The sequence below is a fragment of the Mixophyes fleayi genome, chromosome 3 (genome assembly GCF_038048845.1).
Source record: "Mixophyes fleayi isolate aMixFle1 chromosome 3, aMixFle1.hap1, whole genome shotgun sequence".
In the NCBI taxonomy this organism is placed as follows: domain Eukaryota; kingdom Metazoa; phylum Chordata; class Amphibia; order Anura; family Limnodynastidae; genus Mixophyes; species Mixophyes fleayi.
The window spans coordinates 213,029,480-213,046,682 of record NC_134404.1 but is presented as its reverse complement, the minus strand read 5'-3'; the positions used below and the strand labels follow the sequence as shown (position 1 = coordinate 213,046,682).

The 17,203-nt window shown below is 35.2% G+C and overlaps 1 protein-coding gene across 1 annotated transcript in view; it reads right to left on the bottom strand.

The window, feature by feature from the left end:
• ENPP1 (ectonucleotide pyrophosphatase/phosphodiesterase 1) overlaps window positions 1-17,203 on the bottom strand; it is a 91,284-nt gene that overhangs the window by 26,574 nt on the left and 47,507 nt on the right. Inside the window, exons 11-15 of the mRNA XM_075203087.1 lie at window positions 15,459-15,531; window positions 14,271-14,379; window positions 9,254-9,385; window positions 7,985-8,016; window positions 6,729-6,856 (exon numbers count right to left, since the gene is read on the bottom strand). Of these exons, the coding sequence (XP_075059188.1) occupies window positions 6,729-6,856; window positions 7,985-8,016; window positions 9,254-9,385; window positions 14,271-14,379; window positions 15,459-15,531 (474 nt within the window). The remainder of the gene's footprint in view (window positions 1-6,728; window positions 6,857-7,984; window positions 8,017-9,253; window positions 9,386-14,270; window positions 14,380-15,458; window positions 15,532-17,203) is intronic.

Here is a 17,203-nt window from a genome sequence, read left to right as displayed (position 1 = left end):
ATGTGTGAAATGCTGGTGGTGTGGACATTAATGTTATGTGGGGATGAGTTGGGGGCATTAATAATATGTTTGAAATTATGGTGGCATTAATGTTATGTGTGTACTGGTTATGCGTAATTCATGTTATGTGAGGTCTAACGAGGTGTAATTTATGTTATGTTGAGACTGGTGTGGTGCATTCATATTAGGTGGGGACAGGTTCAGGGTACTAATGTTATGCGGGGACTGGTGCAGGGGCGGATCTAGATAATTGGTGTACCGGGGGCAATTTAGGCCCCGCCCCCTTTCTGCCTTCTGATGCTGCCGGCGGCTGCACACTATGTGCAGGTCCGTTCTGCAGTGACAGTGTGCTGCCCGAATGCTCTGATTGTGTTTAAAACACAATCAGAGCAGCCGGGCAGCACACTGTCACTGCAGAACGGACCTGCACATAGTGTGCAGCCGTCGGCAGCAAGCCCCTCGGGGCAATTGCCCCGATCGCCCACACCCCCCCCCCCCCCTGGTGTGGGCATTCTAATGTTATATAGGCACTAATGGGAGGGAATTAATGTTATATAAGTGCTGGTGAGATGTATACATTTTATGTAGGAGCTAGTGAATGTACTTATGTTATTTTGGGATTAATGACAGGTGTTAATCATCAGCCACACATAACATTAATATTGGGGCTATTATTAACATTGGGGCTATTATTGCAATGTGGAGTCTCTATCAAGACTGGGCGGTAAAAATTATATGTTGTGGCTCATTGGGAAATATGCCTAATTATTAAATGTGAATGCTATTTATTTGATATTGGGGCTGTTGGGGGGAAATAGTCAGAATATGAATGCTAATCAATATCAGGTCTGGCTGTGGAAAAGGAGGCATAACTGTTAAATTGAGGTGCAATTGATTTAACATTAGGGTTGATTGACAGAACTAGAGTTGTTGTTATTTGTTGCTCAGGTTTCCATGTTGTAAATCCTTTTTTCAAACTTTGCCCCATGACTCCAGAATCCAGACAAACAGCAACTGAGTTTAAGACACCAGCAGCTGTAAGGAGTTAAATTTGAAAGAACAGGTAGTATAGAGCAACACTTTTGTCAATTATTCAGATTCGGGTAGGACATCTTTATTTTGGCGGACTGTCCCACACTCTCAGGACTTTGTCCCGATTGCAGGGACAGCTGCTGTGCTTGTGATTTGTGAGCCTTGTGTGCACAGAAATACCAGTTTGTTGAAGGTGATGGCAAAGTACTGGAGAACAGCCTAGCACTGTCTAAACAAATGATCATGCCACTTGCATGCCAATCAGGAAATGTAAAACAACTTGGCTCTTATGTGCTTAAATAAATAAAAAATTAAAATAGAATGTGTCGCAACCAGTCATAAGGGTGCCAATCCCTAAAAGACTATAGTAGTAAATAAGGAATGTAGAAATTTGCGCCACATAATACATAATACAGCAGTAATCGCAGGATACTTGTATGAATTCTGAAATAATTTATTATCACATAAAAATATACAGAGAAAATGGCAAAACAGATTAAATATAAGTAATAGAATGAATGTCAAAAAGACGTGTATAAATATACACTATGGGGGGTATTCAATTGTTCCTCCGGGCGCTGTTTATACGTTAATATTGCGCGTAATTACCGTTCATACGGTAATTTACTCGCTCAATTTCAGCTCGCTGCTCAGGGAGCTGCGAGCTGAAATTGAGCGAGTAATTACCGTATAAACGGTAATAGTTTTAACGCGCTCGTTCCGGCGGCACCCGGAGGAACAATTGAATACCCCCCTATATGTCACAATGGACCACTAACGAAAAATGTAGTCAAAGACCAATAAATAACATATATAACACAGCTATTTTCCCAACACAAATTATGGTAATAAATGAAACTCAAAGTGCGTGGCCAGTCCACTAGAGATATAGCATAAAATCTACAAATGCTGTATGTCTATTTGGTTGGAAAGGGATAGAAAATATGCTTCTCATATATAATTGCCTTGTTCTATAATTGAAAATATAGTTCGATCTCACCAAAATTGCGCGCTGGCTGTCAAGGAGAAAAGGTACTTCTCTTTCTGATGTCTACACAGCCGGAAGTGAGACCCACTATCATAAGCACTTTGTGGTGAGCACATCTTGTAAAATAGTTCAAATTTGATCTCACCAGATATACTGTGGTGGCTGTTAAGGAGGATCTCCCCTGGCTTAAAACTACACAGCCGAAGATGATATCCACAATCGGAGTCGCTGCACCAAATGTTGCATAAAAATAAATGCATCCAAAAAGGAATAATGAGTGAAGTGAGAACCTAAAACAAATCCAATCCTTAAGCAGATCCAGTAATACATTGTGTCAATGGTAGATGTAGAAAGACTGACGCATTTCATCAGTAATGCATCTAACTTTTTCAAAGATATTCCACCTTCCTCTGGCTATCCTTTTATTGTGGTGTTCACTTTAAATCAACACCTACACCTGTGATGTTAACTCCTTCATTGTTATACCATCGTTATGTAATTCAATCATATAGAACACTTTCGGTCCAAAATATATGCATGTATACATAATATCTATATAAAATCTTAACTAAAGCTTGAAGATATTTAAAAGATACCTTCATATGATGTTAAATATATATTAAATCATAAAATATTCCTACAAAACATATTAACACTATAACATGTATTATAATAATAGAAATACTTCAGCAAAATCTAGCACGAAAAAAAATAGAAATAGAAATGACAAATATAAAAAATAATGAAAAATAATAGGAAACTTTTTATTTCTTCAGAGACTCAAACTCGAGGTTTCTAAATGCGGGATCATCATGACATATCATAGTGATGAATTGTGAAATAGAATCAATATATGGAGACAAATGTTCGAGTTATAACTAACAACAATACCACTCGCATGGGTTAAAACAAATAAAAGAAACATAACAAATATCTAGATTGTCGAACAACTTAAGAACATTAATATACTAGAGAATGATAGGCAACATAAATAAGCCTAGCAATAATAAGTTTCATGGACATATATAATATCTGATATGTATTACTCTATATGTAAATCTACTTCTATAATGATCCTAATGAACCACTCTAGCGGAAACAAATATATAAGAGAATAACAAAAACAGAAACAAAACTGAGAAACATGTAAGTGGAGGGGCGCAAACTCTAAATATCTCGTTACATGGTATATGTGACAAACCATTGAGCCACAACTATAATGAGGGATAGAGGTGAAAAAGGATAGATAGATAGATATATATATATATATATATATATATATATATATATATATATATATATATATATATATATATGATGAAGGACACTATCTAAAAACAATGATCCTAAAGTGAAATTCCATGGTTTCATTTAAACCCTCTGGAGTTAGTGTGCAGAATTTGAACATCCAAAAGATCCCACGTGGGCATTGGAGGACATAAACGAAAATAGTATTGCAATTGTAGAAACCAGAAATATTGAAACTTTCTTTTGATATTTGGGAAGGGACAACCTTACTCCCATTGATAATATAATTGCAAGTAGTGCACCTAGCTTTACCACATTTATAATTGCCTTTAATGTGGCCTAAAAATCCACCACTATTTTCTTCTTTTTTATTTTCTCTTTTTGTTTTTAAAAAGCTAGAAGCCAAAATGTTATCTACATTTTTATTCTTTTTACAATGGTTGGTTTCTCTGAGATAAACGTATTTAGAATATGATCATGTTTTAATAAGTGATAATTCTTTTGGATGATACATCTTCTGTCCATTGATCTATCATTATATTTTTAAATAAACTTTAACCATTTGTGTGTATTGTTTTTAGTGTATTGTGACACTCTTTTTTTTTCTTTTAAAATATCATTCCTATCTAACTGTCTGAATACTTAAAAGCCTCTTCCAAAGTTACTTTGGGATAACCTTTATCCCCAAAGACTTTTAATAATTCTTTTGCCTGTAACTCAAAAGTATTTTCCTCTGAACAATTTCTTTTGATCCTATTAAGTTTATTCTTCGGTATATTTTTTTAACTATGGCTTATACTGATTACTTTTATATTCAATATAGTTGTTTGTATCCACATTTTTATGTTCGTTCTCTGCCACGATATAGGAGCCCTGCACCGAGAGGGCCAGATCCAAGAACTGAGCAGTGTGTTTGCTCCATGTGCTAATGAAAGACGTATTATAATCATTAGTGTTAATGCATGTGACAAAATCATAAAAAGACTCCACCGTGCCATCCCAAATGATAAAAAGATAGTCAATATACTGACCATATATACCAGGCTCGCCTCGAAAGGGTCATCTCAGATATACATCTGTTCAAAATAGCCCATTTTGATCTTTCCATAACTCGGGGCAAACCTGGTACCCATGGCCATCCCAACAGTTTGTAAACAATATTGTGTATGAAACAAAAAATAATTGTGTGTGAGAATGTAGATAATAGAAATAGTGATAAATCCCTGCTGTCTATTTAACATATCGCTTTTACAGAGAGCTTCTCGGATAACCTCCACTCCTTTTCCATGTGGAATATTCGTATAAAGAGGAGCTACAAGGGTAATTAAAAAATATGAAGGTTTCCATATTATTTCTTCTAATATTCTCAACATGTGAGTGGTGTCTTTAATATATGAATTTTGAGAGACAACAAGGCTTTGTAAAAAAGAATCAACATAATGTGATAATTGTGTACCCAATACCAGAGATTATAGGACGTCCAGGGGGTGATGTGAGGGATTTGTGTATTTTGGGTAGAAGATAAAAAGTGGAACAATAGGATGTGTAACAAAAAGAAATTGACAACACTCCTTGAGGATGACCCCCTCGGCCAGTGCTGTCTAATATAGACTTCAGTTTTTACTGGTATTGTTTAGTAGGATCTTTAATTATCACTCTATAAAATGAGTTATCCTTCAGTTGTCTAAGTGCTTCTTTAATTTAATCACAAGTGTCTAAAACGACAACTCCCACTTTATCCGCAGACTTAATAGTAATGTTCATATTTGATTGTAAATTTTTAAGAGCAGACCATTCTTCTTTCGTTTAATTTCTATTTATTTCCATATTTAGATTTCATTTTTCCTTTTTGACATAAAGTTTTGAAATCGGTCATAGTTGACAAAAACATTGAATGGCTGCGCTTTATGCTGTGATGGATAGAAATGAGATTTTAACTTAAAATCCCCCTTTTCAATCTCCTCATTTTTACTATTATTACGTTCTTCCTTTCTGCCTCCAGTTAGAATGATATCATATATAGGTATGGGGGTCTCATTTTCACATTCCACTGTATTATTCTCCTCCCACAATTCCTCTAAAGCGGTTAATGTAGCTGAATCTTTTATGTTAAGTAATATTGGTATGCAATCATCTACTTTTTGCTTTTTAAATTCCTTAAGGGCAAAGTTTTAATTGTATCTATTTCTGCTGTAATTTGTTCTACTTTACTATCTCTATATCATGCTAAACGTTTCATAAGTTTCAAAAGAACATTCATCTAAAATGTTGTTCCATTGATCAAAAAGTTCAGTATCGTTATTAATAGCAAATTCTTTAAAAATACGTAAACCTTTTGCGATTTTCTTTTCACCAACATATTTCTTTAGCGAAACCCCATCCCACCAATTGCGCATCTCGGCTTTCAAGAAGTTCTCTAATTTATAAAAATCTTTTAGTAAAGTTGTTTGCTCATCCACAACTCCTTTGGAGTCTATGTCATTTGTGCCATTTAATTGAGCAACATATCTTTCTCTTTTAGAAAAACCATACAAAATCTGCCATAGTAAAACAAAGCAATTATATATGAGAAGCATATTTTCTATTCCATCTCCAACCAAATAGACATGCATCATTTGCAGACTTTATGCTATATCTCTAGTGGACTGGCCACCCACTTTGAGTTTCATTTATTACCATAATTTGTGTTGGAAAAATAGCTGTGTTATATATGTTATTTATTGGTCTTTAGTGTATATTTATACATGTCTTTTTGACATTCATTCATTCTATTACTAATATTTAATCCATTTTGCCATTTTATCTGTATATTTTCATGTGATAATAAATTATTTCAGAATTCATACAAGTAATCTGCCATTACTGCTGTATTGAATATTATGTGGCGCACCTTTCTACATACCTTATTTGCATGCCAACCACGCCCACTGTGGCCAAGCATCATCACCAAACCACATTCATGGTCCTTCCGATGATAATTTGATCCAGTCGATAAAATGAAGCCTTTCACAGCCTTTATGTAAAATGTTGAATTTCATATATTTTGTGTAAAATAGTATTTGGTTTTAAATGGCCAGTCAATTTTCATGTTAGATGCATTCTCTCACCATGCTTTTAACTATTATTTTTCTCGATTATATTTCATTTTCAAATGTTTATTGTTTATATTTATACCCACTGCACTTCCAGCTTTTCCACAGTCATTACTAATCCTCCAGTAGAGACAATGAGAGGCTTATGCGGAGTTGAATGCAATTTGTGCTATTTTTTGGCGTATATAAGATACTTTTTTTTTCTTCGGTGAAAGCGAACAAAAGCACTGGTTCCAAAATGTGTGCTTTGTGTGCATGGTTAAATGTAAAAAAGTGTATTATATTTGCCAAAAATGCAAATTGCACTAAAATCAGCATGAGTCATCAAAGTTTCAGATGAACAGAAACATATATGTTAGATTACTTACTTTACAACTTGCCACTTAGGATCACTGTAAAAGTGAAGAGATTCAATACGATCATTCTTGGCAAAGTGGAAACGTTTTGGCAAATGATGCTTCAGAAATGGCTTAAAATGCTGATCTGGTTTTCTGCACTGAGATAAACAAACACAGTAAGTAAAACATGGAAACAGGAAGAAAGTTGCTGTAAATAAATATATGCAATTCATTATTATTAGAATAACCATATATTCAGAAAGATGTGTTAATAAATCTATCTTTGTGGCTCATCCTGTATTTAGATATTCTACCAAATAAAATATACCCATGTATATCAAGGTAACTAAACAATTACATATTTTGCAAGTCTTCAAAGAAACTGGTACAAAAAGTGATGTTCTAGTTAGGACGGACAATTAAGTTAACAGGTAAGTATGTGCAGTACGATATTTTAGATTCTGTCAGGTGCAATATACGGTATAGCTGATAATATACAGAAGTGAATAAATTGTTCTTCAACAGTTAACATGCTCATCTCTGAAAAGCAATCCATAGTGGAAGTATATTTCTATTATTCTGCTCAGCAAATTATACACTGGGGTATAAAAGTATTTATAGATTTAGTATGCTCCAATTTAAAGGGCTTAACATGTTCTTTATTAGCCTATGAACACATGCTATTATTTAAAAAAACAAAGCACATTTATAAATCAAATACAATGGTGACAATTACTTGCTAAAATGTTTTGCAAGTTCAAGTTGATTTCTTGCATTATACTAGAATTAAATCAGAACTTAACACTATGTTGGGACATTTTCCAATTTATTTCACAAAAAACATTTTAGCATGTAATAGTTACTACTGTATTTGATCTTTAATTGATTCTTAAAAATACATCTAGTTTATATCAGTATGTTGTCAAAGCAACATCTTACTATGGTCATTATGGTGTTCATGACTTTTCTAGCTTAATCCGAGATTTAATTGCGTTTTCATTATTCATGATTATATGTATTAATACAAGTCATTTTATTTTACAATCATACTTTCCTTTTTTTTATGAACTAAATAAAAAAAGAATTCAAATAATTTGTTGGTTAATTCATTTGGTTATGTGCATAACACATGTTGATTGTTATTTATTATATTAGTGGTATGTTATTTTGCGCCATCCATTACAGATGCCCACTACTGGCTGGAGTACCTTTTAATAGGGGCTTGCATTGTAATATAGTGATCGCAGCATGCAGATTATAATGTAGTGCAAAAAAAATGGACTTACTGTAAGATTCTTGGCAATATCAGCATAGTCAACTGAAAAAAGGCATACTGTGCTGTTAGATATTTAATGTTTAACATTTGTTGATACAAAGTTAAATACATGTACACAATAATATAATTGCAAAAAATTCGGTGTAGAATATTCTCATTTCTTATATATACACCATATATACAAGAGGGCATTAAAAAAATCATCATAAGGTAGTTACTTTACTTAAATTACTACACTGTATTATAGTAGTTATTCACTTAAAATGCTAAAGTATAACAGAAATAGAAGTGCGTATAAGAAATCATATCACATTACAACACAGTACAAATGTCTTCTGCACTGTGCTGCTTTTATTGTTTGCTGTATAAATGCTCTTTAAATTTTCAAAGACATTTACAATTTTTATCTTTAGGAACCCAAATTCTATAAAAATGCTTCCTGAACAGTCATTCAAGGCTAAATATATTAGAAGTCTTAAATTGGGTAAATAAATTAAATTAACTCAAGTTTACAGTTGAACTACCCACCTTGATTTAGATTAAATTCAGTTTAAAATAATGCATTCAGTGATCAGATCATGTATATTGGTCAGTTAGTTAAGCTGATAAACACTGTGAGGGCGCAAATGGTATGGATAGTGCACTCTATAGATAGAGAGTAATGTTTATTTGATTTATTTTTCAAGGAAATTAAAAAGAATATGTATATGGATGTATGGTCCATCTCATTTATTGATTATATTAATTTATGAGGCGGACCATATATCAATATACATATTATTTTTTAATTTCCTTGAAAAAAACATGAAATCAACATTGCTCTCTATCTATAGAGTGGACTATCAATACTGTTTATGCCCTCTAAGTGATTTTCAAGTTGGTTTATATATGCGGTGCTGCATAATACACACCATGAAAGCGTTCTACCATCCCCACCCCTCACGACCCTATTTTTTTTTTTTTACAGTTCAGCTGATAAACTACTAACAATTTTATGCACGGCATTTCTGAAGTGTAAGCAAACACAACACTTAAATAAAAAAAAATCAAAGTTCATATGTACAGAGATAGTTGGCATTATATCAATGCTTTTATCACATTGGAAAATGAAACACACACGTGAAAAAAACAATAAAATGAATCTGACATTTACAGTGGCTTATAATCAGTTTATAGTCTAGATTGCTTAGTTTTTACAACACTTAAAATAGTAATTGCAAAAGTTTACAGAACTATTAAAATATCACTGACGATACCAGCAGTAATGATAGGTACATACAAGAGAAATACTCATCTGGTACTCGTGTGGGTCTCAGACGTGCTGCTGGTCCAGCTATAACAGTATAATCTTCAGAGGAGTTTACGTAAGATGTCAGATAAGCAATATTTTCACAGCGTGATTCCTCCATGCCTGAAATTGTGTTATCACATGATATTTCTTCATATAAAGTGAATGTCTTGAATAATTTGACAATATGAAATATTAATATAGGCAAGGGACTACTCTTGCACATATGTATGAAATCAAATGTACTATATTTATTACACTTTATTATAGCATTGACCCAATTTTTTCACTTTATTGAATCATTTATGTAATCCTGTATTCTAGTTCAAAACATCTTCAAAATATCTTCTTTTACCACAACATGTACAGCTGTTTCCAGAAGAGATAGAAGTACAACACGTATATCTGCATCACTATTTCTACAGAGTTTATTCTTGAGTGTAATACTCGCTGCTGGTAACAGAACTAGGTCAGTTGTTCCCCATGTTCGGTAGCATCTATTCAATAAAAGTTGACAGCAATGAGAAATAAACCCACTGGTCCAGCACCTGAACAGAGATATCAAGCAACACTCTAAATTGAAACTTAGATCTTCTAAACAACTCTGTCCTTGATCATGGCATTACCATTTAATTACTTCACAAATTTGTTACCGTTTTATATTTGTGGGAAGATGATTATATAGGGTTAGGCCAGGTTGCAGGGGCCAGTCCATTATTAAATGCTTTGGGGCAGGGGCCACGCATTTGTGTAGGCCGCAAGGCCCACAGCCACCAAGAGAATGCATTTTATTGTTCAAAGAAAAAAGCTGGGCGGCACCTATTGCTACAGAACTGGTTTCTGCTGAGAATTCCTCTGTTTGACCTTTTATTCCTTGTAGTTTGTACACAAACTACAATGAGGGAGTACTGACAGAGGGACACACGAGGAAGACTCCCACCCCTTCTACATCCTGCTCATTTATTGCTTCTTGGGAAACTCACAAAACAGAAAGAATTGTGCAGATGGTCTTGAAATAGCAAGTACCTTAGTAGTTATATAACACCAGTATAGAAATTACATAAAAACATAACAAAATATGTCATAAAACACCGCTAAACAGTGATATATTAATACATAAGAGATAGACGATTAAATAAAATCACATTTAATAAAAAAAAACCTCAGACATAAACATAAACATATAAAGAGCAATAAATCACTTTCACGAATAGCAGCAATAGACTGATTTAAATATGGTCTCATATACCTATTGAAAATAAATCACTAAGGCACCAATTTGGGTCTATCAGTCTCTATCAAAGATAAAAAATAAAAAAATGGAGATAGATGGTATTTGTGTTCACGATAATCTCCAAATGTCATTAATTCCGTTGTTTAAAGTTTTTATGTACTCCCTTGTCCTCAGAAAAACACTTGGAAAAAAAGCCAATAATAACGGGTGGTATTAAATTCTTAATCACAGTATATGCCAAAAAGATATGCCAATATCCGGGCGTAGCAGAACACCTTAGAATGAGTAAATTTCTTGATATCCACACCCTCTTTACATCATGACCACAAGTATAAAATTCAAATTATTTCTTCTATTGTGTAACTTACCCCAATACAGAGAAGCTAGACCGAATATTTATCCAAATGCTCATCTTACATGCTCCTCCATCCATTTCGGTGGGCAGCACGGTGGCTCCGTGGTTAGCACTTCTGCATCACAGCACTGGAATCATGAGTTCAATTCCTGACCATGACCTTATCTGTGTGGAGTTTGTATGTTCTGCCCATGTTTGCGTGGGTTTCCTCCGGGTGCTCCGGTTTCCTCCCACAGTCCAAAAACACACCAGTAGGTTAATTGGCTGCTATCCAAATTGACCCTAGTCTCTCTGTCTGTGTGTGTATGTTAGGGAATTTAGACTATAAGCTCCAATGGGGCAGGGACTGATGTGAATGAGTTCTCTGTACAGCGCTGCGGAAACAGTGGCGCTATATAAATAAATGATGATGATGGATTTCCTATAGATGTGCACCTTTAGTCTGTCCAGACAGAAATCAGAGCTTCAGATAAGTTCCTCCAATACAAACGGAATATTACTATGAGCTGGCTATAAATTCTCTTAGGATAGTCCCTGGTAATAAAATCACTGATTTCAAGAAATATAAGAGCGACGCATTTCGTCCACTTGATGTGGGCTTTTTCAAGCTGTATTTTTGCTTTTGGAAACGGTTCACCCATATCTGAAATTATTCCATCATTGTGGGCTATGAGTCCAATTTGAGCTAACGCCGCAGTGAACCATCTCATGTCGTTGTTTTTTCTTTGTTGTCTCTAGGTTTCTTTATTTACTGCCCGTTTCCTGGCTGGCTTTTCCCTTCATCCACTGTTCCTATAGACCAAATTTCCTGTCCTTCCAACCCTCTCTGTCTGTCAATGCAATAACTACTCCTGTTATTTTCAACCATGACATGCTGCTCCTGTAGACCGTTCCTGCTGATCATTACTGTAAAGAACACCGCTAAGGAAGATGGACCCCTGGTGCTAACCTAGATTGGTGCTGGCAGGTCATAAGTGTGAAGTCTATAGGGTAACAGTGTCAGAGTGTGTTTAAAAAGGGGAGGGATTTGAATTTGCCACCTCCGATGCAGTCATTTGACAGCCTACAAGCGGAAGTGCCTGACTGCAGCGATGATCAACGCTGGAGTGGGGATCAGGTAAGAGATCATGACAATTACTCCTTGACTGTCGACTTCAGGCCCGTTTAACACATGTTTTATTACTTGTGTCAAACAGGCTATTGTTATATTTTGCGGCTGGATAGGATCATCCCCTTGAAAATAACTATCCTCCCTTAGCTTCTCTACTTGTTTCAGACACTCCATGTTAGAGTTACTCTCTCTGAGTTATCTGCTCTTCAAACGCACTTAGCTAAATTTGTCTGGATCCACAGCACTCCTAAAGAAACCCACAATTTGTGGTTGCAATGGGTTTCCTGACCTAAAAGACTATTATGTGGCAGCCCATCTTAGTCAAATTGTGGCCTCCTTCTCTTCCCTGACCTCTCTCTCCTGGGCAGACATAGAGTCAGTGTCAGAATCTGCCTGCAGCCCTCTGTATTGCCTGCTTCCTGCATTGGCAGCTCCTGCCTCCTGGATCTTGGACTTGTGCTTTAATGTATTATCTGCAATGCCTCTGTTCACCAGACGTCCTGGTATTGTGCCTTTGCCTTCATCACTATGGATTAACTTGTTGCACCAATTATCACTTGCACCTGGGTGTTCTCTATTTATACCTGTCTCTCTCACTTTTCTGTGCTAGTCATTGTTGTTTCGTTGCCATCATTATGGTCTGTTTTCCCTTCTGCTCCTGTGCTCTCGGACTTCATATTCTGCTACTATACCACTTCTCTGGATCTCTCTCCACCTACCATTCTGCCTGCCTCTGCAGTATTCCCTGGGCAGTTTCAGCTATATTGGGTTTGTACCATTTATCTGTATTTTCTGAGCAATAAACACCTGTATGCGTCATCACATCCCAAGCTCCATTGCTGTGATTTATATTGAATGGTGAAAGTCAGCTTATCTCAAAGTACCAACGCTCTCTTGCATCTGGGGCCTTTCATGGCTCTACAGGAACACTCTCGTCAAACATTCTCCCATCTTGTCATTTTTGAATAGGGCCTTTTGGCCTAATCCCCATTTCTCTCTAGGACTTTCTAAATTCTCTTCCCAACCCTGGATTGACTCGAGTGTACGGTTCATTGGGGACCTTTTGGTCCAGGGAACTCCCATGTCTTACAGTGGCCTCTGAGCCAACTGTCCCGACCCCACTCCAATTTTTTTTTAATTATTTGCAGATAAGATATTTTCCTAATGCTCTGTCGGCTGGTCCCCCCACCCAATCTCCCCTTTTGAGACACTGTGTTTCTCCTCTCCATTATGAAGAGGCATGATTTCATCCCTTTATAATATAAACTTACTGGTCTCTGGAAACAGACTTGAGAGGAAGTGGGAGAAGGACCTGGGCCTGCCCACAGAAAACAACTATTGGGAGAACATCAGTTAGGAGTTTACCTCCAGTTCGATATCTACCACGATCAAAGTAATGCCTATAAGATTTATTTCCGATGGTACCTCACCCCTGATAAACTCACTCAAATTTATTCATCTACCTCCCGATTGCTGGTGAGGCTGCAGGCAAAGGGATATCTTTTCTTCACATCTGGTGATTCTGCCCTAAGATCTCCTCTTTCTGCGCTAGGGTCAGGAGCCTTCTATCCTCCCTCCACTAATGCTCTATTAGGAAGGATCCATGGTCCTTCTTCCTCTGTTATCCTATCCAGAATGTCAACCCTCCCTCAGCGCAGTTGACCTCTCATGTCCTGGCCTTGGCGCATTGCTTGGTGGCCAAATCATGGAAGAGAGTTTTCACTGTGATTCTGGGTGGTTTTACATTTAACTGTTATTCATTTTTGCTTGTGAATTCACAGATGCTATATATAAAAATAAAAAAATATAAACTAAAAAAACAACCCAGGTTAGGTGATTATTATTAAGTTGACTTAAAAGCTATACTACCGCCTATACACTAGATTTTACTAATGCAGCTAGCTGGAACCCGGCTGGCCAACAACAGTGCACATAACTTACACTATTAATAAAGTTTATTTTTTTCTTTTGGTACTTATACAGATGCCACTGTAGTCCTCTTTGGTGTTACCAGAACTGGGAGTACTGCCTTGATAAACAGGCAGTTCCAATATAAATTTGCATATAAAAGATATATATAAAAATAAGTCCTTTTACTTTTGCCGGGAAAGACACGCATTTTCTACTTTTCGCCCTTTATTAAATCAGCCTGTGTGTTCTATACCCAAACCCACTTTTTAAAAAATGGCTAGTGCTGTGTGCCTTCCCCCTAGGCTAAAATTTGCAAACCGGTCCATGGGTAAAGCAGAGCTGCTCTAAATCTGTATATGCTTTCTGGTATCAAATTTGTCACCATACTGACACTTACCATGGTCTGACAGAAGCAGAAGATTAACACATTTGTCTAGATGCATTTGTTTAAGTCCATCCATCAGCATTCCGATGATCCGGTCTACATCCATGAGAGTTTTTACCACCTGTGTAGATATTTGCATATTACTAACAAGATGCAAACCAACAAAGGATAATATAATTATTCTTACTACTTCCAGTCAAATAGTCAGACTTTCAATGATCTACCATAAATATGCATGAAGACTAAAGTTTAAAATGCTTGCAATAGCAATAAATGTACCTTAACATTAGTACCACATTAAATTGTTTACATTCTTATATAATCTGCTTATTGGAACCCGTTTTAGATAAAATGGGGCCCTGATCATGTATCATGGTGGTGTCCACTATACAGTGAATGCTGGACCAGTGGCTCATTGCAATTTCACATGCTCCATTGCTATCCACATTGCATATCCCAATTTCCAGAAATATTGCACAAACCACCCACTGCCCAGATTTACTATTTATTTTTTAAATACATTATAGAAGTCCCCGTATCAAAGTATTTTTCTAAATTAACCAAATCCAATTCACCTTCTTTTAGAAAGTATATATTTTTTTACAAACAAGACAACACTTAAGCTAATGAAAGCTAGCTATTTATGTCCGATGGTTTTTATGTAGCTCAAGCCACACTACCAACAGACCGTGGTAAACTTACTCTACGCAAAAGTCATCTATCCAAAAGCAAAGTACTCTTGTACTCTCAGTGATGCATATACTAAACCAGACTTCACATTCAAATGGACTTTATAATAAAAAAAAAGCATATGACATACATCAATGTGGGTTTGCCCTTAGGAAACCTACTACATCTCGTGACATCTAACCTATATTATAACAAGCATTTGACTCCCAGGGTTCCCATCTTTCTTAGGACTACCCACTTTTCTCCCAAAATCTTTATCGCAATATGCTTATTTTAACATATTTTTAGCTCCATTTGCACCCAAACAAATATAAGTAGGAAATAATTGTATAGTTTTTTTAATTTATTTGCACCCATTACTGAAGGTTGTGGTGCATTGTGTGGTCTGAGCAAACTTAATATAAAATGCGTGTCCAAAATTTTAATTTAAAAATTCTAAATTACTCAAATTCACCTCATTGCAAAAATGCTTTGGTAAAGTAAATTATAACAATTTTGTATTTTACTTACTGCGCTGCTCACTGGACCATATCTGTGTCCTGATGAATCTGGTTCTTCTAAATACAGAGTGTAAAAGTGTGGTCTAAATCAAACAGTGCCAAAAATGACACACACTTGTAAATTAATTTGAATCAACACACAATGTCAAATCTTAAATAGATTATTAATTTAAACAATGTAAAGGTTTTCACAGCATCAAAATGACACTAGGAAAGCATATTCCCTGAATCTTTTTAAGTATTTAGCGATAAATCTACGAAATTAAGACTACACAAATTACAATATCATACCTGATATTAGTCCCAAAGCAATTAATTACGTTAATATTTAAGAACAAAAGCCTATGTAAAAATATCATAAAATATTATGCTGTACCCCTTAGAAAATGGTCAAATAATTAAAAAAATTACTTTGACTACTTTAGTTCAAGACAGGGGGACAAACCAATTATTGCAGGTATATCTTAAATGATTACATTATCTTTAATTTACATCAAGTTATTAAATCAATAAACAGCTAATATATACTTCCCCTCCCACTATGTGGCCTACTCTGAATAGGATTAAAGAATGAATTGAAAAACCAAAACAATATTGCGTAGGACATTGATAATTGTGATTGTTAAGAGCTACAAATTTAGTTCTGAAAGTACAAATAGATAAAAGATGCCAAGTCAGATGTCTCCAATTCTAAATACAGTTAACGACATATAAAAATATAAAATGGATATAAAGGTTAATTTGTAGATAGCCAATGTGATCACTGTTTGGTATGGAACAGGGAAAAATATTTAGTAAATTGCTGTGGAAATCTCAAAAACATTTTCACTTCTTTCAGACCCTTGGGTTTTAATAAAAAAACAAAAAAAACAGTGAGATAAATGAGATAAAACACAAAAAAGAAAAAAAATCACATGCGGCCAAAGTGAACAACAACATGTGATTAGCTGCTGGAGAAGGAGAGTCCCATGCTAGTGAGCAGATGTGGCATGTTTATGGGAAATTTTAAATTTTCTTTACCCATGTGTACTATGACGGGATCAAGACAGAAGAAAGAAAAAATTATAATTTTATTTCCTTTATAGGTTATGACAGATCAAGAATTAATTTTATTTTGTATTTATCAAAGTGAAAAAATAGGGTTTAGACAATATTTTATTAAATTAAAGTTTATTTTAAAATTGTGTATGTGTTTTACATTTTTATTCTCTATGGTATAACAGGCAGGAGTATTAGGGACCTGGGTTACTGGGACAATTGGGGTAGCAAAATTGCCACTCCAAGGGTTAAAATCTTGCTCATTAACCTGGCCCACAATTTTTTTGTAACCCCACCAACTGTGTGCTGACCACCTTAGTTTTCACTGTAGTAGGAAGACCACACCTTTATGATCTGCCTGTTGGGGAGGGGGGGGGGGGGTTCAGATTATGCTGCATGTGTATTTTTTCAACTAATACTCATCTAACACTTATGCGTATTAGTTATTCGATTAGTTTTTCCTATTAACTACCGATTAATTTATATGTGTCCATTTATTTCAATTGGGTTTCTACATGTAACACACAAACTGGAAACACCATTGAAATGTATAGGAAAAGATTTTTGTCACATCACTAAAAATCACAAGAATTTTAAAGAAAACCCATGTTTAACAAATTAGACAGTTGAGACAATGTCTAACCACGTTATGTGATTTGTAATAGATTAAGTGTGAAAAAAAACGACTGTGCAACATGTTCTAATGGTGATAAGTTT